The sequence below is a fragment of the Brassica napus genome, chromosome C3 (assembly GCF_020379485.1).
Source record: "Brassica napus cultivar Da-Ae chromosome C3, Da-Ae, whole genome shotgun sequence".
Taxonomy (NCBI): Eukaryota; Viridiplantae; Streptophyta; class Magnoliopsida; order Brassicales; family Brassicaceae; genus Brassica; species Brassica napus.
In genome coordinates this window covers 30497983-30520327 of record NC_063446.1, presented here as the reverse complement: position 1 = coordinate 30520327, position 22345 = coordinate 30497983, and the positions used below count along the sequence as shown (strand labels likewise).

The 22345-nt window shown below is 39.4% G+C and overlaps 3 protein-coding genes and 1 pseudogene across 4 annotated transcripts; all 4 read right to left on the bottom strand.

Annotated features, from left to right (window-relative positions):
* Positions 1 to 284: 284 nt before the first annotated feature.
* On the bottom strand, positions 285 to 3323 carry LOC106389321 (pollen receptor-like kinase 4). Of its 2 annotated transcripts, none has more exons than XM_013829535.3 (4): positions 3160 to 3323; positions 1977 to 2595; positions 1245 to 1904; positions 285 to 1174 (listed from the first exon to the last, which is right to left on the bottom strand). In XM_013829535.3, exons 1-4 carry the CDS (start codon positions 3265 to 3267, stop codon positions 507 to 509), a joined length of 2055 nt encoding a protein of 684 aa, XP_013684989.1. In that variant the 5' UTR covers positions 3268 to 3323; the 3' UTR covers positions 285 to 506. The 2 variants fall into 2 exon arrangements, with proteins under 2 accessions (XP_013684989.1, XP_048609160.1); XM_048753203.1 differs by having other exon boundaries at positions 1977 to 2774; positions 3160 to 3294.
* On the bottom strand, positions 3160 to 5207 carry LOC106389322 (outer dynein arm-docking complex subunit 2-like). Its single transcript, XM_022699599.2, has 2 exons — positions 3522 to 5207; positions 3160 to 3329 (listed from the first exon to the last, which is right to left on the bottom strand). Exon 1 carries the CDS (start codon positions 4987 to 4989, stop codon positions 3559 to 3561), a length of 1431 nt encoding a protein of 476 aa, XP_022555320.2. The 5' UTR covers positions 4990 to 5207; the 3' UTR covers positions 3160 to 3329; positions 3522 to 3558.
* Positions 5208 to 7561: 2354 nt separating this feature from the next.
* LOC106389323 lies at positions 7562 to 9782 on the bottom strand (annotated as a pseudogene).
* Positions 9783 to 15968: 6186 nt separating this feature from the next.
* LOC106389325 (kinesin-like protein KIN-12F) lies at positions 15969 to 21164 on the bottom strand. The gene is made up of 16 exons (XM_013829539.3): positions 20755 to 21164; positions 20479 to 20664; positions 20266 to 20349; positions 20031 to 20156; positions 19906 to 19956; positions 19767 to 19820; positions 19589 to 19681; positions 19355 to 19450; positions 19137 to 19282; positions 18898 to 19047; positions 18596 to 18725; positions 17634 to 18509; positions 17453 to 17551; positions 17284 to 17376; positions 16496 to 17194; positions 15969 to 16421 (listed from the first exon to the last, which is right to left on the bottom strand). The coding sequence occupies exons 1-16, from the start codon at positions 20926 to 20928 to the stop codon at positions 16239 to 16241; spliced, it is 3240 nt and encodes a 1079-aa protein (XP_013684993.2). The 5' UTR covers positions 20929 to 21164; the 3' UTR covers positions 15969 to 16238.
* Positions 21165 to 22345: the final 1181 nt, after the last annotated feature.

The following is a 22345-nucleotide window of genomic DNA, read 5'->3' as shown; positions in this document are numbered from 1 at the left end:
AATGTATTCAATTTTAAAAATCATACTACCTCCGTTTTTTTATATAAGTCGTTTTAGAAGAATTTTTATGTTCCAAATTATATGACATTTTCGGTTTTCTATGTAAAATTTATTAACATTTAATGTTATATGATCAATGATAATATGCCTTGTATTTTATTATTGGTCGATTTGTGGTTAGATAAATAATTAATGATGTTTTTGTTTAGAAAATGTAAAAAATTAATAATTTTTTAATCTATGTGAAAGACTTATATTAAAAAACGAAGGAAGTAGCATTCAAGAAAACAAAATCTTGGGATAATCAAATGAATAAATGAATAAACTTTTTGAAACTATGCAAAAATAAAATTTTGGGTTAATTCATTATATCTCATGAGTTTGCTCTTTAACACATTTTCTCCCAGAGATAAAACCCTAACTTTCTTTCTTGCCGACGAAGATTTCATCTCTTTTCTTCCATCAAGATAACAAATTCAATCTTTCTCCACTGATCTCAAGACTGATCATCGATTCATGGCTAAACCAAAGTCATCATCGTCCATCAACCGAGAAGCAAAGACATTGTGTGTGGAAGCTGCGAAATCACCATCCAAATCTTGTCCTTCTCTCAACCTCTCAATCTTCTCCACTGCATCCTTCATCTCCATCCTCCTCTCTTCATCCTCTTCGCAACAGCTCAACCCGATTTTCAACAGGCTTAGCATCTCTGCTTTGCAGTTCTTCTTCCCCGTCATTTCCTTGTCAAACACGTCACCCGTTTTCTTCTCCTTCACCATGTTACTCACCCAAGTCTCAAGGCTCATGTTTGCATCGTACCCTTGCCTTAGATAATTCTCGGGGAACCGGCCCGTTAAAAGCTCCAAGATCAAAACCCCGAGGCACCAAACATCTGTCTTCTTAGTTATTTGTCCCTTTAAGCTGTACTCTGGAGATTTATAAGCGATCATTAGGTTATGAGACTGCTCTGAGTTCATCACCGGTCTTAGCGCGTAGTCTGTCAAGAGAGGCTCAAATGATTCGTCGAGTACGACATTAGATGACTTGAGATGACCGTGAGGGATGGTCAGTGTTGGTAGCTCCTTGAACAAGTAACCTAAACCCTTAGCCACTCCTTGTATAATCTTTAGCCTTGTTGGCCAGTCCAGTCCAGGTTGATCCACAGAATGATTCGCTGAAACAACAGAGCCGTTTTAGCGTGGAAACCAAGTAAAGTAAGCAAATAATATTTTGACATTACGTACCGTGAAGATGTCTAGCCAAGCTGCGGTTAGGCATGAACTCAGCGATCAAGAGCTTCTCTTCTCTACGGTAATAGTAAGCCACAAGAGGCAACAGATTCGGATGGCGAAGCCTCCCTAACCGTCTTATATGCTCATGAAACTCATCTCTTCCGACGTTGTTCATATGTTTATACCTCTTCACGACCAGCGTCTGTCCGCTGTTTATCCCTGCTTTATAAGAAGCACCAAAGCTTCCACTCCCGAGAACTTCAGCTGAAGCTCTCAGAAGATCTTGAAGATCGAATTTTTGAATGTCCTCTTGCAGAAACAGGAGTTTCCCCTGATCCGGTACCGCTCCTCCTCCTCCTCCTCTCCTACTAGTGTAGGAGTTAACAGACTCCGCACCTCTCTCCACGTGCATGGATTGATCATAATTGTACTTCTCTATCCTGTCTTGTCCTGCAGATGGACAAGCCGACAAGATCTTCCGTCTTCTGTTTTGAAGGATAAAAATCACAAGCGAGATGAGCAGTAGTATGATCCCAATGACAATCAAAACGATAGCAACCGTGAACATAGTTTGGATCTTGTCCTTCTCCGTGAAACTAGGAGGAGGATCCGCAATAGACCATGAAGCCGCTGAGCATGAGATTAAAGGAGGGTCACACAAGGCCTTGTTCCCTGAAATGTTCAACAAAGTAATTAAGATTATGTGTTTCAAATGCAAGAACTTGAAATGTTTGTTTAGTTAACCTGCAAAGGAGCCAGGGTCCATGTCTCGTAAGCTTTGGGGTATAGGTCCCTCGAGGTCATTGTTCTCGAAGCTAGCTAACTTGAGATTCTTGGGTTTAAAATCAGGTATGTTCCCTTGAAACTGATTACCATTAAGTTTCACCTCTAAAAGCATTGGCAAAGAAGCTAAAGAAGAAGGGATCTTCCCACGAAACGCGTTGTTAGCCAACAAAAGCTTCTTTAAATGATTCATACCATCAAACGCATCAGCGGGGATCTCCCCTGTAAACCAGTTGTTAGACAAGTACAATGACCTCAACGAGACGAGTTTCTTGACGGATGGCATTGCACCATTGAAATTGTTGTTCATGAAGCTTAAGGTTCGTAGGTTCTTGATTGGAACCAAAGGTTCAAGGTCTAGCTTCCCGGTTAAGTCCATTCCTTCGAGTTGTAGACCCCAAACATAGCCGGTGAAACAGAGAACACCGAACCAATTAGGGGAGTTTCGCTTGCAAGGAGCGGTTAAAGGATCCCAACTGCTAATGACAGAAGCATTTGTTAATGTGTCTTTGAATCTCAAGAGGCAATCTGCGTCTGAACCTGGCACAACCTTATGTTCCTGAGAGATGACCATTGTGACCTGACATAACACAATGATGAGGAATGCAATGAAGGGTAGCTTTTTCTTCACGGTGGTGTTGCGTGCAAGCCTAACTGGGCTCTCCCAAGTTAGCATTGCAGCGAACACACGGTTTTGATCGACCTTTCAAGAAGAAGTTCTTCTTTGTCGATCCAAATGAATTTTTTTTTTCTCTCTGTCTGGATGACAAAGAGAAAAACGTATGAACAGAAAGAGAGAGAGGACAAAAACCCACCAAGAATAGACAAAACCCAACTATGTCAACTTGAAAAAACTTGTTTTGGATTACCTTTGTGCTGTCTTAAGATTATTTAGATTCTAGAGAGATCTTAGGGTTACCATTCGTTTCTATTTTTGTAAGTTATACAATCCTTGTTCATGTGATTTGTCATTTTTCTAACCAAATATTAGTATACATCTATGAAAATAATGTGGATGGTTTATATAATATGATGATACTTGAGATTCAAGGTGTACATTTTGGTTTACGGTCCGGTTTCGGTTTGATTTTTTTTTCAGTTTTCACACCAAGTGGTTTCTAATGAAATGATGAAAACTGTATACCTTGCTTGCAGGTGTAATCTTGGTGGCCATAGAAGGGAGATCCGAGGGCGAGCTAGTGGTGGCCGGTGATGGAGTTGATGCAGCTTGTTTAGTTGACGCTAGTACCATAACAATTCCACAGCATTGCTGCTTAGCTCGATGCTCCACAATTTGCTATGAGCAGCCACAACCTGAAACGTATGAACTTGTCTATAATTCTTATGGTTCAACCACTGGATGCACAATCATGTAAAGGAAGATCGATGACATAAAATCCACATCTATTCAAAGTCCATATCTTTTGGTACATGTATACATACAAACGTCTCAATAAAAAATTGCACAAATCAAACAGCACTTGAGTCAAGATTATATAAACATACATCTGAGAAATTGGAGAGCTGGATTTTCCCATCAAGATCAAAGAAGATCTTGATCCCGAGCAAGAGGTTCAATTGTAACCCTTCTCATTGACCTAATCATCATCAGCTCATGAGAAGCTCGGATTCTAGCAAGTTTGCTCTGCATATTCCGAAACACAGGATGGCCTATAGCCACACGCACTCTACCATAATACTGTTGGTCTTCAGAGAAATTAACAAGTGCCTCGGCTGCATTATCCCTAAGCTCTTCCGACTCATCTCCCAACCAATCAATCAGAATCGGTATCATACCGGAATCAGAAAAAGCCTCACGGTCATCTTCGTTGTAACTGAGCTGAGAAATAGCTCCACAAACCCTCTCCCTGAACTCAACAGACCCATCTCTCAAAATCTCGACCAGCAAAGGAACCGCACCAGAGTCTCTAATAACAGATACAGAATGCCTATAACCCGAAAGAGCCCACAACACATTAGAAGCAGCAAACTTGGCTTCATCATCTCCTTCTCTCAAGATCCTCACCAGCTGTTCCGCTATCAAAACAGCATTACCCTCAGCCACAGCCAATATACAGAACACATCCTCTGCAATATCTTTCCCCATTGGATCTCGCCCCGAGAGAAGCTCAACGTACAAAGGAACAGAACCGGCTGCAGTCACAGACCTAACATACTCGGTCTGAGCCGACACAATCCCCAAGGCATTACCAGCTAAAAGCTTTGTCTTCTCATCTCCATCTTTAAACAGATTCACAAGAGCTGGAATCACTCCAGCTTCGACCAGCAACCTCCTAGCTCGTCTAGTGATCCCAGTCAACCCAATTGCGTGACAAGCTCTCTCTCTAGACGGCAAGTTCCCAACTCTAACCGCTTCTACAAGAAACTTCAACCCTCCGTTATGAACAAGAACGTGTCTCATTTCTCGTATCGTCGTAAAAGCAGTAAGGATCTCTAACAAACACCATCTACTCGAATCATCTTCCCAAGTATTCAACTCACGAATCATAATCTCTAAACCACCTAACCTGGCTAATCCGATTCGAATCGAAGATCCGAAAGTAACTAAACTCCACAAACACTTCACCCAAATCCTTCGTAACGCGATATCGTTACCATTCGCTTCGAGTAGGAGACCTAGCAAGCAAGCGATCACGCCGCACCTCCCCATCTTCACCGCGAACCCGCTCTCTTCGCCGCCGATACATGCGATGCGTTTCAAGCAATGCGCGGCGGCGGATTGGACGGAACGGCTGGGATCATCGGAGACGCGAAGGAGACGGGCGAGGATTGGGATGGCGCGGGAGAGAATACTCTCCGGGATTCGATTCGCTGATTCTGATAGCTTCATGACGGATCTTACGCGAATCGGAGCCGGAGAAGACGAAATCGCCTGTTCGAAGCGGTTAAAGTCGGTTTCCCAGTCTGGATTTTGAGAACCTCTGGTGCTTCTCTCCGTTTCTGAAGAAGCCATCTCTGGAGAGAACCCTAAACCTTCGAGTTATCCAAGCAGCTGCAGAACAGAATGAAAGATTGAATGAAAAGCATATGACGGAGACGACGACGGTTACCGGTTTAGATTGAATGTTCATTGGAATGAGTTCATATCGGTTTACTACCGGGTTGCTCGCTTTTAAGGTTAAATTCGCTTTTACTCTCTTCACTCAGCCACGTCAGACGCGGCCGAACTCCCATACGATCTGTTTATAAATTGGAATCTTTCTTCCTTTTGGCGGCAATACGAGTCATGATGGTATCTACCACAAACATTCACTGCTATACTTTGGTTCGTACTACATGCAAGAGCGGGATGATGATTCAAGAAAATAGAGTTTGCGGATACGATGATGACGGCAAGAAAATCACCCTCCAGAGAAAATGATTGCGTGTATATATATGATGATCAATAAAATATAATGTGTTTTGTCAAAAAATAATAATAATAAAAAAATATAATGTGTTTTGTCAAAAATATAAAAATATAATGTTTTTAATAGTTTGCAAGAAAAATTTTAATAGTTTGCAGAAGATGAAGCAAATCAAACCACTATATTTTACTACATGCGAGACATAGTAGCTATCACTTTGGCTTCATTCAATACTTTTGTTGCAAGAAAAAACTATTTTTCTCCTATATGAACCAAAACATGTGAGTTGAAGCTCAAATACGCCTAAGATTAACCCTACCTTTTAACTGGGTTTTTAAGAGATGAGTACCATATTTTTTTTTTTTAAACCACTTCTTCCTTCGCTTCTGCAAAAAGTAAGTTTGGTAGGGTTTTTGTACTGTTCGCGGGCCCTACTGACATGTGACGGCCTGCGATTGGTTTGTTTTTAATTTTTTTGACAAAAAAAAAATAAAAGTAAGAACCCAAATGGAGTTTTAGGATTAATGATGCTCTAAGTTTGTATATCTAAGACCAGAATTATCGGGGGATATTAGAAGATTTTTAGTGGTATAGATCCCACTTTTTTTTTGTAAAAACCAGTCACACAAGCCACACAATAAAGATCGATTTTTCTTTAATTTTTTTTTTAATCAAAAAAAAAAATTATTTACCTATCAAACTGCCCATGGTTAATCATGCTCTAAGACCATCATTATCCGGGTCTCTTAAGACCGTCTTTTAGTTTAATTAGGATTTTTAAAAAATGGAAAATAGCAATAAACATAAAAGACGTCTCTTATTTAGGGAACAGAAGAGACGTATCTTCTCCCTCCTTGGATCAACCCGTTTCTCACAGGGGAAAGGAGCCGGTAGTCCCAAAGGCACATTCCGTTGCTGTTTCTTCTTCTTCATATTCGAAACTCTCCCTCTCTCTCTCTCCTCTCTCAGTCGTAGCAACCAAAATCTCTATTTTCATCGCAATTCCTCTTGGGTTTTTGCATACAATCTGAGAATTCATGTGAAACAGTGGTGGGCGATCGAAGTGTCTCTTCTCGATTCGAGGAGATCTGAAGTGATTTGGTTTCATCTGGAGCTCTACAGATAGTAGGTATCATTAAATTCATCTGAATTTCAAAACTTGAGAATTTTTAGATTGATGATCTTTTTACTGTTTTAGCAGCAATGAAGCGGATTAGAGACGATGTCTACTCCTCTGGGTCTCAATTCAAACGTCCTTTACCCTCTTCATGAGGTGAATCGTGAGTTTCCACCTCTTAAAAACCCAATTCGATTGTACCAATTTTAAGATTTCTAGGTTTAGTTGGTGATCAAAAGAGCTTGTTTTAGTGCAGATATGCACAATCTCAAGTACCTCAAAGTGTTGCTGATGGGGGAGTAAACTCTCAGAAGTTGACAACCGATGATGCTTTATCTTACCTTGAAAGATGTTTCAAGATCAAGGGGACAAGTATGATATGTTTTTGGAGGTTATGAAAGACTTTAAGGCACAAAGGTAACCCTTGAAGCACAGGTCACTTGGTTAATGACAAACACATCTTGATGAGACCAAAAAAACTTTCTTAATATTCATATTTTTTTGACAAACATGGAGTAGATAGGTGTTGTTTCATGGTAGAGCGCAATGTAGGTTGTTGAGAATATAAAACTGCTAAGAAAAACAAAAAAAACAACCTTTTCCCCTAGTTGCAGTGAATCTTACAGAAGAGGATTTACAGAAGTTAGCTTAGGAGGCAAATGCAATCAAGAACATTGTTGACATCTTGAAGACAGGTAGGGAAGTCAATCCTAAACGTCTTCAGGGTTTGTTTTTGTCTCTAGCTGAGTTGTGTTCGAAGCTTGGGGATTGCAGGCTTCCTGTCATTGGAGGTTCGTTTTACACATTGCCATTTTTTAATTGGTTAATCAGTTTTCTTATACTGTAATGAATCTGTTTTGTGTTTGTTACCTTCTACTAGGTGTTGGATCTGCTGGTTAATGCGCTTACACACAATAACGCTGATGTTAGAACTGCAGCGTGCATTTGCTTTAGAAACGCTCACGTTATGCTTCCTTTGGTTCAGTTATTGCATGATCCATCTTCCTCTGTCCAGGTACCGCTCTAAATTAAATTATCTTTAAATGCAAATGGCAGAACCGATTTGAATGTATATATCATTGACCAGGTTGCAGTTCTTGGTGCTCTGAGCAATGTAGTATTGGATTTTTCATCGCCTAACTCAACATTCATTAAAAATTTATGTTTAAAATGTTACTATGTTTGATTTAATAAATAAATTTATTTTTAATAAAACAATGTTTAATAATTTTTTTTTAATAAAACAATGTTTATTTTTTACTATGTTTTATTTAATAAATAAATTTTATTTTTAATAAAACAATGTTTAATAAAATGTTTTTAAGAACCTCTAAATAAGAGACTCCCCATTGAAACACAAAAATAATGGTGTCTCTTAACTAAGTCTCTTAAGTAACATTTAATACTTAAAAATCATTAAGAAACCCAAAGTGGGTCTTCGGGTTAATGATGCTCTAACGTTTCCTCTCGTTGTTTCTAGTTTTTATGTAGTCTAGAAAGTCAAATGAATAGTACAAATTGTTGGAAAACAAAAATCTTATCCTGCTTTGAACATCGAGAAACAAAAGAAGATTATATTCAATATAAAAAGAAAGAAGGGTGTATAGAAACGAAATTGAATGAACACATGGACAAGTGAAAGACATTGGACCATTAGGTTAAATCAGACCTATATACACAGACATTAGTAGTTTTTTTTTGAGTCATCAAGACTTTCTAGACAGTAGTAATTTGCCACATCAGTTTTGTCTGTTGACAATGTAATCAGCCAGAAACAACAGAGGAGCTGCCTTGTCTGAATCAAACCCACGAAGATGCTCTCTCGCTTCTCTGTTCAACCTCTCTGCATACTCTCTCGACTTCTCCACTCCCATCACTTTCGGATACGTCAGCTTCCCAGCCATCACATCTTTACCAGCGGTTTTACCCAGCTCCTCTGACGACTTAGTCACGTCGAGCACATCATCCACCACTTGAACATCAGCCCAATGCACCTCGCGTATTTCCCAAGCCTTTCAATCTCCTCATCAGAGCCACCTCCCATTATGGCTCCCACCACCGCAGCAGCTTCAAGCAGCGACGCCGTTTTATGAATATGTATAAACTCAAGATGTTCCAGCGCCGCTTCATTTTCCTCGAAGCTCATCCCTTCGCCGGCAAGATCCTCCGCTTGTCCCGCAACGAGTCCTTCTGTTCCCACCGCTCGCATCATCACCTGAACCGCCCGGAGAACTCTCTCTGGAGGAACATCCGTGGATGAAGAGGTTTGTTTGACGGCCAAACCTACGAGCGCAACAGAGGCCAAAACGGCGCTATCCTCGCCAAATACTTTATGGTTGGTGGGTTTTCCGCGGCGGAGGCTGTCGTCGTCCATGCAAGGGAGGTCGTCTAAGATGATAGACGACGCGTGGATCATCTCAACTGCACACGCAAAAGACATTGCAGTTGACTCATGGCCGCCAACGAGCTCGCATGCAGCCAAACAAAGCATTGGTCTTACGCGTTTGCCGTTGGAGAGAAGCGTATACCTCATGGCCTCACGGATCTTAAGTACTGGCTCGCAAAGTGGAACGGCCTCGTCTAGTGCCTTGTTGACGGACTTAGACTTACGGAGCATATAGGCCATAAATTCAGATTCGTCGCTTTCAGCGGTCAGAGAATGGCTGGTCGAGGGATTATGATGGCTGGTTAGCTGTGTCGTAGATGTAACAGCAATGTAAGAGAGCCACAGGAATCTCCAAAACAAGAGTAGCAGAGAGAGAAGGAAGCAGATGAGAGTGTAAACAAGAGCTTCTTGAGTTCCCATCTTTGGATTTGGTTTTGTTACTGTTTAGATCGAATGGTGATCACATATTTATAGTGGAGGGGTTTACAGTAATGTAATTTGCTGAAGTAATTCAATTAGTATAAAACACAACGCAGAACAGCTCATCTCTCGTTGTAAGTTGCAATATGAATTCATTTATTACAGCTAGCTTTGAGGCACGTTGATTAACATTGAGAAGTACTCATAGATCGCATTTTAGATGGCTAACTCTAACGATTTACGTCTGCATGTGCTATCTTAACGTATTATGAAAATTTAACAAATGTTTACGTTTGCATGTGCTACTTAATTAACGTAAATATATGAAAACACTGTTTTCTTCCAAAACATACCATCCAGAAATTATTAAGACCAAAAATACTAATCCACATCTCATTAACTAAATGTTTTGACTTGTGATAAAAACTGAGTGAGAGCATCCGTTTTGATCATCTCTCGTTATAGTCTCTCATAAAAGATAATAAAAAAGTATGAGAAATGAAGATAAAAATTGCACAATTCTCGTAATAATCTTGTAACGTCCGGAACGCTCACAGCTAATGGGCCATCTACGTCTGATCTCTCGGTCTCATCTCATTCCAACGGTCGGTGAGTAGCTTGTTCAAGGCTCGAAATCATTGTTTACTGATTCTGCAACCACTATTTTCCCGTGCTTTAGCCTTACTTGCACGTTATCGCGAATCACTTCCTCATATGTCATCCATCCTTCTACTACTCCAGCTCAAGCACGTTTACCTTTGGAGTTCTAAACGGATGTGTGCCGAAAAAGGTAAGCGCACTTTGGTGACATAGGTAGCCAAATCAATTCTCTTAAGCCTTTCCATATATCATAACTCGGGATGTTACAATTTACCCCCTCTAACAGAATGCAACGTCCTCGTTGCGCCCCACGACAGGTCTCAAGATGCCTCTCGGGTCAGAACCGAGATGGCTAATCAGCTCTGATACCACTTGTAACGCCCCGACTACCCACGACTAATGGGCCACCCACGCCCGCTCTCTCAGGACCCGTGGGCCCCAACCCGTTCAAAGTCGGTGAGTAGATTTTTCAAGGCTCGAAATTATTGTTTACTGACCCTGAAATCACCACATGATCTTTTCTCGTGCTTTGGCCTCACTTGTACGTTATCGCGAATTACTTCCTGATAGGACACCCATCCTTCCACTACTCCGGTTCAAGCGCGCTTAACTCTGGAGCTCTAAACGGATGTGTGCAAGAAAAGGTAAGCACACTTTGGTGACATAGTAGCCAAATCAATTCTATTAAGCCTTTCCGTATATCATAACTCTGGATGTTACAAATCTATCATCTCCTCTTCTGCTTGTAAAATGCACGAGAAGTTGAATAAATAAAATATAAAGGTTTTTAAAGAAAAAAAGAGTCTTAGTCTAAGTTTCTATATTTCTTTGAGAGTTTTTCACTTTTTTTTTTCATATTTAGAAGGTTTTCTATTTTTTTCTTGTGTTGTTGGGGTATTATAGTTTTGGGCTAGTGCAAAGCACCAGGCCACAGCAGATTAGGCCACATGAGTCAAAACCGGCCATGAAATATTTTGGGTCCGAAGTCCAAAAAATTTAAAAACTGGTGTAAAAGACTTATCTTTCTAAATATTTTGTTAGTCATTAACCAACTAAGCCACAAATTTTTTGTAATTTTATTGGACGGAATTTTAAATATTATAAAAAAAGCTTCTCTTCAAGGCCAGTACTGCATGAAAAGAATACAAAAACACAACAGATTTAGCTGAATAATACACTTCTTATTATGACTCTTTTCGGATGACCTTTACAAAAGAAGGGCCTGTCAATATATAGAGTCTTCATCACACAATACACACACGACAGCTGTCTCGTTTTTCCCTAGGTTGAATGGCATCAAAACGGTTATGCAGCTGTAAAGGTGCCTTCCTCGTTCCTTCCCTTTGCATGACTTGTACTGCGCATACGTTTTGAACGTTGGAGAGTGACGACAAAACTGATGATGGCAAAACATTTGTACTGGGCTTGATTATGTCTTTGTTACTCGTGGGCTTCATCTCGTTGACGTTAAGCACTGAGGCCACTCGATTTGTGTTGTTGCTTTTACCCCCCCCCCCCCCCCCCCCCCCCCCCTCAAACTTGAGGCAGGTGGACAACCAATTCCAAATTTGCCTCGAAGAACTTGAAATGGCTTGTACGGCAAGGACTTTGTAAAGATGTCAGCTATTTGCTAAGCTGCAGGAATGTGACGTGTTTCGATGTAACGAAGCGCCACTCTTTCTCTTATGTAGTGCTAGTCTGTTTCAAAGTGTTTTGATCGAGCATGGAAGGCCGGGTTTGTTGTGAGATGAATTGCTGACGAGTTGTCGCAACACAGTATGGCCGGACCGTCTTGCGCAATGTTAAGATCACGAAGAATAAAAGCGATCCAAGTGAGCTCAGCCGCTGTCTCCGCCATAGCTCTGTATTCTGCTTCGGTAGAAGATCTAGAGACAGTTGTTTGTCTCTTTGCACTCCATGATACGAGATTATGACCAAGATAAGTGCATAATCCGGTAGTTGATCTCCTAGTATCATGGCATCCAGCCCAATCACTGTCGAAGAGTGCTAGAACAGCCAGAGAACTGTCTTTCTTGAGGTGCAAGCCGAGTGTTGATGTACCTCTCAAGTAGCGTAAGATCCTCTTTAGCAAACAGAAGTCCGACTGAGTTGGTGCGTGCATTCTTTTGCACACAAAGTTCACCGCAAATTTAATAATTGGTCTTGTTAGAGTCAGATATTGCAATTTTCCAGCAAGACTTCGGAAGTAGCTAGGTTCCGGGAATAGCTCAGACTGTCTTGCAGAGGATGGAAACATTTGTAGAGGCAGAGGCATGGGCATTGGGTTGCAAGACTCCATTCCCGCAAGCTCTAAAATTTCTTCAGTGTATTTTCTTTGACAAAGAAACATGCCTTCTGAATTTTTCTCAACTTGTATCCCCAAGAAATAGTGTAAACTCCCGAGATCTTTCATTGAGAACTGAGTACTCAATGCATCAATCAACTGTCTGAAGAGCGCTGGATCACTCCCGGTTGACACAATGTCATCTACGTACAGGAGCAGCACCATTGTGTTGCCGTTGTGGTAGTAGGTGAACATAGAAGGATCTGCTTTACTGCAAGTGAAACCATACTCCAGCAAAAAAGAACTAAACTTATCATACCAAGCTCTTGGCACTTGTTTAAGCCCATAGATAGCTTTGTCCAACTTGCATACGAACTCTGGATGTTCTTTGCTCACAAAACCGGGTGGCTGAGACATATAGATGTCTTCTGTTAAATCTCCATGTAGAAATGTTGCCTTGACATCCAGTTGAGTGACTGACCAGCCTTTTGCAACAGCAACACCAAGAACCATTCGTATAGTTGAAGTCCTAACCACTGGACTGAACGTTTCAAGATAATCAACTCCCTCTTCTTGATTGTTTCCTTTGACCACCAGTCTCACTTTACATTTATCTTCAGTACCATCAGCATTGAGCTTGTGGCGATATACCCAACCGCTTCCAAGAACAAGCATAATTGAATCATAAGGAACCAGATGAAACGTCTTGTTCTCATATTGAGTATCCATTTCATCAGTCATGGCGTTTGTCCAGCGCGGATCTTTTAATGCAGCAGTTACTGAGCGTGGAGCAGCATTAGTTACCTTATCAGTCAGCAAAACATATCTTGGATTTGGCTTTGATATGCCTGCTTTCGCTCTTGTCGCCATTGGATGTGTGTTGACAGGTTCCTGAACCGGAGGAAGCACATCTTGAAGCTCGTTGTTGCCTTGCTCATAGTCTATATGAGCTTCATTGTTCTGAACTTCAGGAGCAGGAGGGTTTTGTGATTGAACTACAGCTACGGGAGGGTGAAACACTGGAGGAACAGGAAGTCTGACTGGTCGCTGAACCTCTTGGTTGATAGGAGGAGGTGGTTTTGTTGCTGATTGCCAAGCTTGAAGGAGAGCAGTAGGATACTGAAGAAACAGATGTTTAAACGCCTTAATAAACGGGTACATGCACTCATCAAAGATGACATTTCTACTGATGTAAACTCTCCCTGTAGGTGGGTATAGACACCTGTAGCCCTTGTAAGCCGCATTATAGCCCAAGAAGACACACTGAAGAGACCGTGGTTCAAACTTGTGTGCAGCATAGGGTCGAAGACATGGGTAGCAGGCGCTGCCAAACACTCTTAGGTAACTGTAGTCTGGTTTCTTGTTGTTAAGAACTTCGAAAGGTGTCAGCGTCTTCAGAGAAGCAGAGGGTAGCAGGTTGACAATGTGATTAGCAGTTAAGAATGCCTCAACCCAATACTTCAAAGGAACTTGACTTTAAAACATCATTGACAGACTTAGCTCAGTTAAATGCCTATGCTTTCTCTCCGCAACACCATTCTGAGCAGGAGTGTGTGGACATGACATCTGATGCTTGATACCGGATCTTTGTAAGTGAATTTTGAACTTGTTACTCAAGAATTCACCACCTCCATCACTCTGAAACACTTTTATATTTTTGTTGAACTGATTTTTCACAAGGTTTTGAAACATCACAAATATTTCATAGAAGTCAGACTTTAATTTTAACGGATAGAACCAGCTGAATCTTGAAAAATCATCTATAAACACCACATAGTATCTGAAACCTTGTACAGACTCTATAGGAGATGGCCCCCAAAGATCACAATGAATCTTGGCTTGTGGTTCTATGGTGACTGACTCTGAAACTGAGAAAGGAAGACTAAGACTCTTGCCCATTTGACACGGCTCACACACAAGCTTATTTGAGCTTTTATTCAGCGAAATAGAGAAATTACGTTGCAGTTGTTGAAGAACCATAGGATTAGCATGACCCAACCGGTGATGCCACACCAACTCATCAGCCGCCTGTTGTCTTGTAGAGTAGAAAGCCTTGAAATCCTGATTCTCCAACACATAGAGACCTTCACGCCTTGGACCCTTTGTCAGCACCTTCATTGTTTTGAGATCCAGAATGTAGACCTTTTGTGCATCAAAGAACACACCACAAGGATAATCCTCACACAACTTAGATACAGATAATAGTGGCTTCTTTACTGAGGGACAAACCAGTATATCATTAAGAGGAATACTACCTGTGCTGACAGAGAGGTTAGTGGAGCCAACGTGAGCTATGGGAAGATAGTTACCATCTGCAACCATGATTGACTCCAAGCCGTGGTAGGGAACAGACTGATGGAGATTTGCCATGTCGGAAGTGATGTGGCTTGTTGCACCAGAGTCTGGAAACCACTCATTTCCTGCAGCATCAGCCGTCTGTAACGCAGCAAAGACTTGTCGGGCATCTGTGCTTTGATAGTTGTTGTCAAAACGATTCCAACACTTCAAAGCCGTGTGACCCACTCTACTGCAAATCTGACATGTAGGACGAGCGTTACTTCCACCAGAAGTCATCGTTTGTTGGTGAAAACCACGACCACGTGATGAGTAACCACCACGACCTCTGTTTGAGCCAAACTGGTTGCTATAAGAGCCTCTTCCGCGGTTGTTATACTGCGCAGGTTGGTAGTTTTGCTGAGGGTTCGCAGTAGCTGTTTGGAATGCTATATTTTGAACCACCACAGAAGCTTCATGAGCTTGTAGTCGAGCATCGAAGCCTTGTATCTCATACACGACCTCAGTGAAAGATATTGGTGTTGGAACACGAGACATCGAGCTCTGTATTACTGTAGAGATAGGATCATACTCTCGCCCAAGACCATTCAACAAACCACATATCTTCATAGACTCATAAATGGGTTTGCCAATGGACGTTGGAGAGTGAAGACCAAACTGATGATGGCAAAACATTTGTACTGGGCTTGATTACGTCTTTGTTACTCGTGGGCTTTATCTCGCCGACGTTAAGCACTGAGTCCACTCGGTTTGTGTTGTTGCTTTTACTGCAAAGCACTATTTAGGTTTCCTTACAACATCACCATGAGCACTCCTTCGATGATCCCACACATATATACCTTCTGACTTGACGCATTGGTGCGTCCATGATAAATAATACTGCTGACAGATAGAATCCACGAAATCAGAAAAAAAAAACGCTTTTGTAAAAAATTAGAGAGAACTTCAGAACTTTGGAAGGTCTTAAAGCTCCTATGGTTATCTGATTCCAATTTTCCTCTAACATGTTTAATTCAAATCTAAATGCTTACAAAAGCCAAAAACACGATTTGAAATACATCAACTCCGTCTTGTAAATACATCAACTTCTTAGTGAACTTATAGGATTACCTTCGCCATATGTCCACCAGCCTGGTGCATCAATGGACAACGCTAAACCTAGAATAACGAAACTCGACAAACTCTTGAATGGTTAATAACCAAGAAGATCTTCAAGACAAAGCTTCTTTACCATTCAATGCCTTGAGATATTTTTTCCAATATCCTTTACCAACTTTTGAGTTCAGTTTCCACAAGCAAAAAAACGTGAAAGTACACATGAACTATAGTAGAGAACTATGATCAAGAATACTATAGACAATTTATTGGGAAACAAGAAGAAAAAGAAACATCAGTATATATTTTTTTTTGTATTACAAGATGACCAAATATGTCTTGTACGTATGAAACCTTTGAATTTGGAAGAAAGATAACAAATTTAAAATGGAGAAAATAAATAAAATAAATTACCAATTGAAAGTTATACAAAGAAGACCAGTTTGCACGCCACAAACACAATATTCAAATCAAAAGCAGCCAATAATAAATAAACTCCAATGGGAAACCAAAATACTAATAATCAAAATGCCTTGTGGAATAAGACATTAGCTTCTTTTTTTTATTAGCAGCAAGTGGAAAAATAAACAGGAAGTTCATGTGTATACCAATCAGATCCGAGAAAGGTCTTCAAGTTATGCACTTTGGTATGTTTCTTCTACATACCTTCTTCTTCAATCTCCAAGTTCCTCTGATGCAGTGGCTGCAATGCAGATTCTGGCAGTGTGTTTTGCTTTAGACTCTGTTTGAGTGTTGCCATTTCTAACTTGTGTCTCCTCTTCAGCTTTTCCATTTTCTTCTTTAGCTTCTCGTTTTCTTCTTCCACCTCATTAAACTTCTCCTGCAACCAAAAACAGTGTCACACTAACACACAAATGGTTCCTCGATTCAAACATGAACATCTTGTTTCTTTACCTCAGCAGCTGATGCTGATTGTTCGGCTTCTCTGAGCCTAACAAGAACTTCTCCAGCAGTATGAACAGCTTCAGCAGTATCCCTCAGTTGAATCTTAAGGCTCACGTTCTCCTTTTTCAAAAAATCCCTTTCTCTCTCTCTTTCTACTCGGAGTGCAGAGAGCTCAGTTGCAAGTGATTTAGCGAAACGGGAACCGCAACCTTTTTTCCCAGCCTTTGCTACTGCCTTCTTCAACTCTGTTATCCATTCTCCCGTTGCTTTATACCTTGATCCTAAGTCGTTGTACTTCTCTTGTAGCTCTGTGTAATGCTCAACAAACCTGGCATGACCAAGAACAGCTCTTCGAAGTGCATCCTCTAACTCCTCAGTAGATAGTTTCTCTTGTTTAAGCTGTCCTTCAGCTTTATCTGCGCGTGAGCGTTGTGTTTCAATCTCAATTCTGAGTTCGTCTGTCAATGATATCCACTCGCTCTCCATTTCTGTGCACTTAAGTCGTTCTTCCTCGATATCTTTTTCAGCATTCTTGTTGCGCAGTTGAAACGAACGGGCCAACAAAGATGATCTCAGTTCGTTGGTGGACATGGTCACAGGTTTCTGCAATTTGGTTTTCAGATCTTCAATTTCTTTGAGTAATGGCTCCTTCTCGCCAATATCAAAGTTTGTCTTTATGGACTCAACAACATCACTAGAGCTAAGAAGCTGCATAACCATGAAAATGGAATATATGGTTACAATCGCTCAAATGTATTCACTATAGATAATTCACATAGTAAAGAACAACAACAAACCTGATTTTTGTTTGCTGAAGAAAACTGTTCTCGGTTACTTGCTCCCACAAGCTGTTCTGTTTCATTCACAGTTTGATGTTTGTGTTGCTCCACCTGAATAAGATATAACAGTAACCATATGTGCTGATCCAATTTTCAATAGACATAAAGACACGGATAATTTGTTTACCAGGCGAGTTAGTTGCTCAATCTTGGCTGCTTGCTCTGTGCACAGATTTTCGAGCTCTTGCTGCTTCTCAGTAAGCCCTTCCGTTTGATGATGTCCATCCTGATTCACAAGGAGTCCAACAATGTTAGCTTCATTTTAATTGACATCCATATACATACTTTATTTCACATGATATACTTACTCCCTCAACAACATTTAATAATGTATCAGATTTCTGTCTGCAGGAAGGACAGAGTGGTGAACGAGGTAGTTGATCATCATCCTGCAGTATCTCCTTGGAATGTTGCATGGTCAAGTTATCAGAAGACAAGGAAACCGAGCATCGGTTTGATGCAGGATTTTCAATAACATCCAAGCCTCTCCGCAGACTTGCAGCTAGAGATTCTGTAGAACCTGTGAATATCTTGCTTCCACGTAAAGATGCCCTGATATGTTGGCTCTCCGCAAGACACGAGGACTTTATGCTCTGCGCCAGGCTATTCTGATTCCTGAGACATGAGGAAGAAAGAGCTATGCTCTTCCTTAAAGAGTTTCTGATTTTAGGAGACTCTGACTGGATTGGTTCTTGCAAGATTAAAGATTGACGGCAAGGATTTATTGACATGTTGTTTGCCGATGCAAATTCCTTTATCCTGGATTTCTCAGTTGATTTGGTGATTGCTGCAGCACTGTCGACGTCACATTCTTTGAAAGATTCATCCAAATCTTTCTCTTCAGCTTCTACTTCTTCTGAAAAAATCTCATCATCATCCATTAGCTCTGATTCACCGAATGCTGTAACAAAGGAAGAGCTGACTGACTCTCTGTAGACAGGGAGCTTCTTTTGTTTCTCACTGAATGAACCACGGAAGGACTTGATTTGCTGATGCAATTCCTTTACATCATCCTCATCAACCGTTATCTCTTCCTCATCAATATCAATTTTTGGCAGCATTAGAGACCGGTTAAGACTAACTCTTAGTTGATTCAAATTTTCACGTGCACTCTTTGCTCCAAGATGATGATTATCTTTACTCCCAACAGAATGACAATCAGCTTTCGCTCTTATAAGCTCTTCCTGCAAAGCCAATGAATCTTTGAATGACAACCAACTTCAACAACGGAAAAACAAAGGGAAAAGGTTGGTGGAAGAGGAGATTAAACCTTTAGAAGACGAATCTGGTCACTCAAATCATTCACATCTTCTTCTGAGATCTCATTTATCAGTGGTTTGTTTCCCAAAGATTTAGCTCGTTCACCAAAGCGAAGGGTGCTCATTGTTCTTTTTGTGTTTCTGCGTTACACAAGAAAACTCTATTAGAACATATAGTGGGCATTCTGTCATTTAAATGCGCAACTAAGTTAAAATTTGTATTTTCAGATCATTATATTGATTGAATACTTGGTACCACCAGGCAGCTATGTTTATATTTAACTAGTAAGTGATGATAAGGTGAAGAAAATACTTGTCGATTGGAAAAATGTTGCACAGGATAGTGAGTTTTGAATTGCCACCAAGCGATTCTTGCAATAAATGCGTCAAGCAGGAGGTTTTATGAAGACTGCGGTCAGATATCCCAGGGTGGACTTTTTTGGCAAGAGCATCCACAACATGTCTGCACCAATAGTAAGAGTGACAATGTTAGGAGATCACTAATTTATTAATGTTTAGTTGAGACCTATGAAAGTTTTCATGAAGTTATACCCGAGCTCGGATAGGGACTTCTTTAAGAATTTCTCTTCCTCTACACAGTGTTTAGTAGCATCACGTACATTTGTTCCCACTCCAGCAAGATCAACAAGGTTGATCCTGCTTGTTCTGGTGGTATTGAAACACCTTGTTGAAGCTCCCTGTGCACATATCGTATTTGATCAATTATTCATCAGATTTGAACAATCAAGAAAATTGCAAACTAACTATACCTTGCTCCAGGACTCGATAATGAAAGAAAGTATGACATGTGATCTAGAACTTTGAAAACTTGTGCTAGTGGCTCCAACTTTTCTGCTTGACAGGCCCTGAAAAGCAGAGCAGAGACCACACCAAAACATGAGATATGGACTTGGAAACAGGTAAGAAATGAAAACTCAATCAACAAAGCTGAATGTGCAGTGTAAAATTTCTCATATCATAGTGTTCATAACTTAGAACGCTACCTTCATCAGTATTTGAGCAACATCCTCGTAGCTATCCACATATTCCGCAGTCAGGTTTTCAACATAAGTACCATTCTTTGCGTCATCCTTTATCTGCCATATGACACAATAAATACAAATTTACACTCAATAAAGATTAACATATGAAAACAAAAAGTGTAGGTTAGTGAAGTTAAACCTTAAGGTTTCTTTGGGTTTGATCGATCAAATCACTGATTTGTCCATTGTATATCTGCAGAGAAAAGACAAAGCAACCTAACTTGGCAAAAGTCTTCAAAAAAAAAAGAATCATTCATATGTGTTTGGAAAAGGCAAACCTCAAGAAAAGAACAACGGCACTGATAGTTGACATCGGAGTTCATCTTCTCCTGCATAATGGTAAAAGCATGAAGCTTAGTCTTTGATGAAAGATCTACGATCAATTCTAAGAAGCATAACATACTCTCTCGATTTCAGAAAACAACATCTGAAAGATACGAGGCGCGAGTCCTTGCTCGCCTTTAGGAGAGGGATCTTCCAGCATTGAACCTGCTGGACCCCACATTGTGTATGTCTTCCCGCTTCCATTCTTAGGATCACAAATCAAAGGCAGAAAAAGGGAATATATTCAAACACATGGTGATTATTAGCTTTTAATTGGTGGCTCAAAGAAATAGAAAAACATAATCATTAAGTACCTGTCCATATGATAGGACACTAGTGTTGTAACCTGATAACGCATCCCTCACCAAAGGAACACCTATTTGCTGAAACACATCCTCCTGGCACCAACAAGTAAAAAAAAAAGGTTCAAAACAACTTATAGGCTCACTCATTGGAGGATTCAAAATGCAAAAAAAAAAAAAAAAACTCCTTTCTCAGCTATTAGTGTGAGATAGAGAGAGACGAACCTGATTATGAATGGAGTCGAGAACAGAGTCGAAAGTAAACTTGCGATCCCTAACGGAATAAGAATCATCGGAAAGCTTTTTAACAGTCCAGCAATACTCTTTCGTAGGTCTAATCCTCACCACAACCTTCACATGTGGATGATTCGAAGCTTCCTCCACTTCACTGCGAGATTTCAACGCCGTTCGCTGATATTCCAACAAAAAAAAAAAAAAAAGATTAAATCCCAGAAAATTCAAAAATCAAAACGAGAGAGGGTTAGGATCGTCGTCACTCACCCGAGTCGCTGACACTTGGCCTCGCCGGTCGATCTGACTCCTGAGAGCCGGTGATTTTGAAATTGATTTAGTTCTCGGCTCAGGGATGTTCGGAGGTGCGTTCTCGATGTCGGATCTAGGGTTCAAGTGTGCGGATACGGATTTGGGAAGGAAGCTCCATCTTGAATCCGCCATTGGCTGCCCAAGACGATACAGGATCGAGAGAGAAAGGAGAAAGAGATTAGAGAGAGCCGAGAGAGAGGAGAGATTTCAAATTTGAAGCAGAGGGAAAGAGTGAGTAATAATGATATTTTTTTTTTTGCTTTTCTTTTTTGTTTTGTTAAGATGACGAAACTGATTTTTCGTTTCGGATCTACTTATTACTCTACCGTTATAGGATTTTTCTTTTTTTTTTGAATTAAAGATCCCTTCTACTTTTATTTTTGTATTCATTGTTCTGTGGAGTCGCACAGGATTTAAAAACCTCCAAGGAATTAAGATAAGGGGGATCTTTTACCTATTTCTGTAAAATGTCAAAAGGATAAATTAAAAAAAAAATTGACGTTCTAATATTTCCAAAAAAAAAGTTGTTCTTTTTTGGCATTTGAAGATTATATTAAAACATGTAAAATACACTCATGTGGCAGGTAGAACTTTTCTTACGATGCTAGAAACCATATTAAAATATATATCATATCTAACATATTATAATATCTAAAAGATTCTTAAGTATTTTTTATAAGATTACACTTAATAAAATATTTTAATAATTTATTTTTAAATGTAAATATATATTTATTTTTGATATTTACTTTTAAATAATAAACTTCGTAATAAATATTAACTATTATTATAAATGAATATTAATCCATTTCTGATTTATAGAATAAGAAATAAAAATTATATAATATTTATATATACATAGTTCATATTCATAATTAAATTGGTAGACCAATTAATAAATACAAAGTTAATTAATCCATTTATTAAATATTTTATAAATTTTAAATTTCAAAATAATTACATATACAAAATAACATATATTCATGAATTTTATAAACTACTTCAAATTATTAAAATAAAATATTAAAGTAAAATATTTAAACTAATAATATTTTTACATTTTAATATACATATTCAAATTAAAATACTAGAATATTAAAATACAATTAAATATATTTGAATTTGTTAAAAATATAATACTAAATTTAGTTGGTATTAATATATCAATACTATTAAATTAGGAACATGCACAATTGATAATAATTGAGTCCAATTTATAATTTAAATAATACATTCTTTTTTAATATAACTACAAAGAAAATAAAATGTAACCACCATTTTATTTGCTAAATAATTGGCGGCCACCACCATAAAATGTAATCACCATTTTTTTAAATAAAAATATGAATAGGTAATAATATATAACGTCAGTTTTTCGATTTGTTACCTAATAATATGGACCATATAAAATCTAATTTCTGGAATATACATTAGATCTATAGTAACGTCAGTTTTTTTCTTTTGTAACTTCCATCCTAAATTTTCAGTACAAACACATATATTACAGATAATTTTTGTTTTTGAAAAAAAATATATTACCTACAGTTAT

What these genes read in the sequence shown, in the direction of transcription:
- LOC106389321 (XM_013829535.3), bottom strand. Translation starts at nt 3,267, where the DNA reads ATGGTACTAGCGTCAACTAAACAAGCTGCATCAACTCCATCACCGGCC. An exon ending in AGATTACACCTGCAAGCAAG is followed by an intron (nt 2,596 to 3,159) that starts GTATACAGTTTT and finishes GTGTTATGTCAG; the next exon opens with GTCACAATGGTCATCTCTCA. An exon ending in CTTGGCTAGACATCTTCACG is followed by an intron (nt 1,175 to 1,244) that starts GTACGTAATGTC and finishes CTGTTGTTTCAG; the next exon opens with CGAATCATTCTGTGGATCAA.
- LOC106389322 (XM_022699599.2), bottom strand. Translation starts at nt 4,989, where the DNA reads ATGGCTTCTTCAGAAACGGAGAGAAGCACCAGAGGTTCTCAAAATCCA.
- LOC106389325 (XM_013829539.3), bottom strand. Translation starts at nt 20,928, where the DNA reads ATGGCGGATTCAAGATGGAGCTTCCTTCCCAAATCCGTATCCGCACAC. An exon ending in GTGTCCTATCATATGGACAG is followed by an intron (nt 20,157 to 20,265) that starts GTACTTAATGAT and finishes TGTGATCCTAAG; the next exon opens with AATGGAAGCGGGAAGACATA. An exon ending in TTGAGCAACTAACTCGCCTG is followed by an intron (nt 17,377 to 17,452) that starts GTAAACAAATTA and finishes TATCTTATTCAG; the next exon opens with GTGGAGCAACACAAACATCA.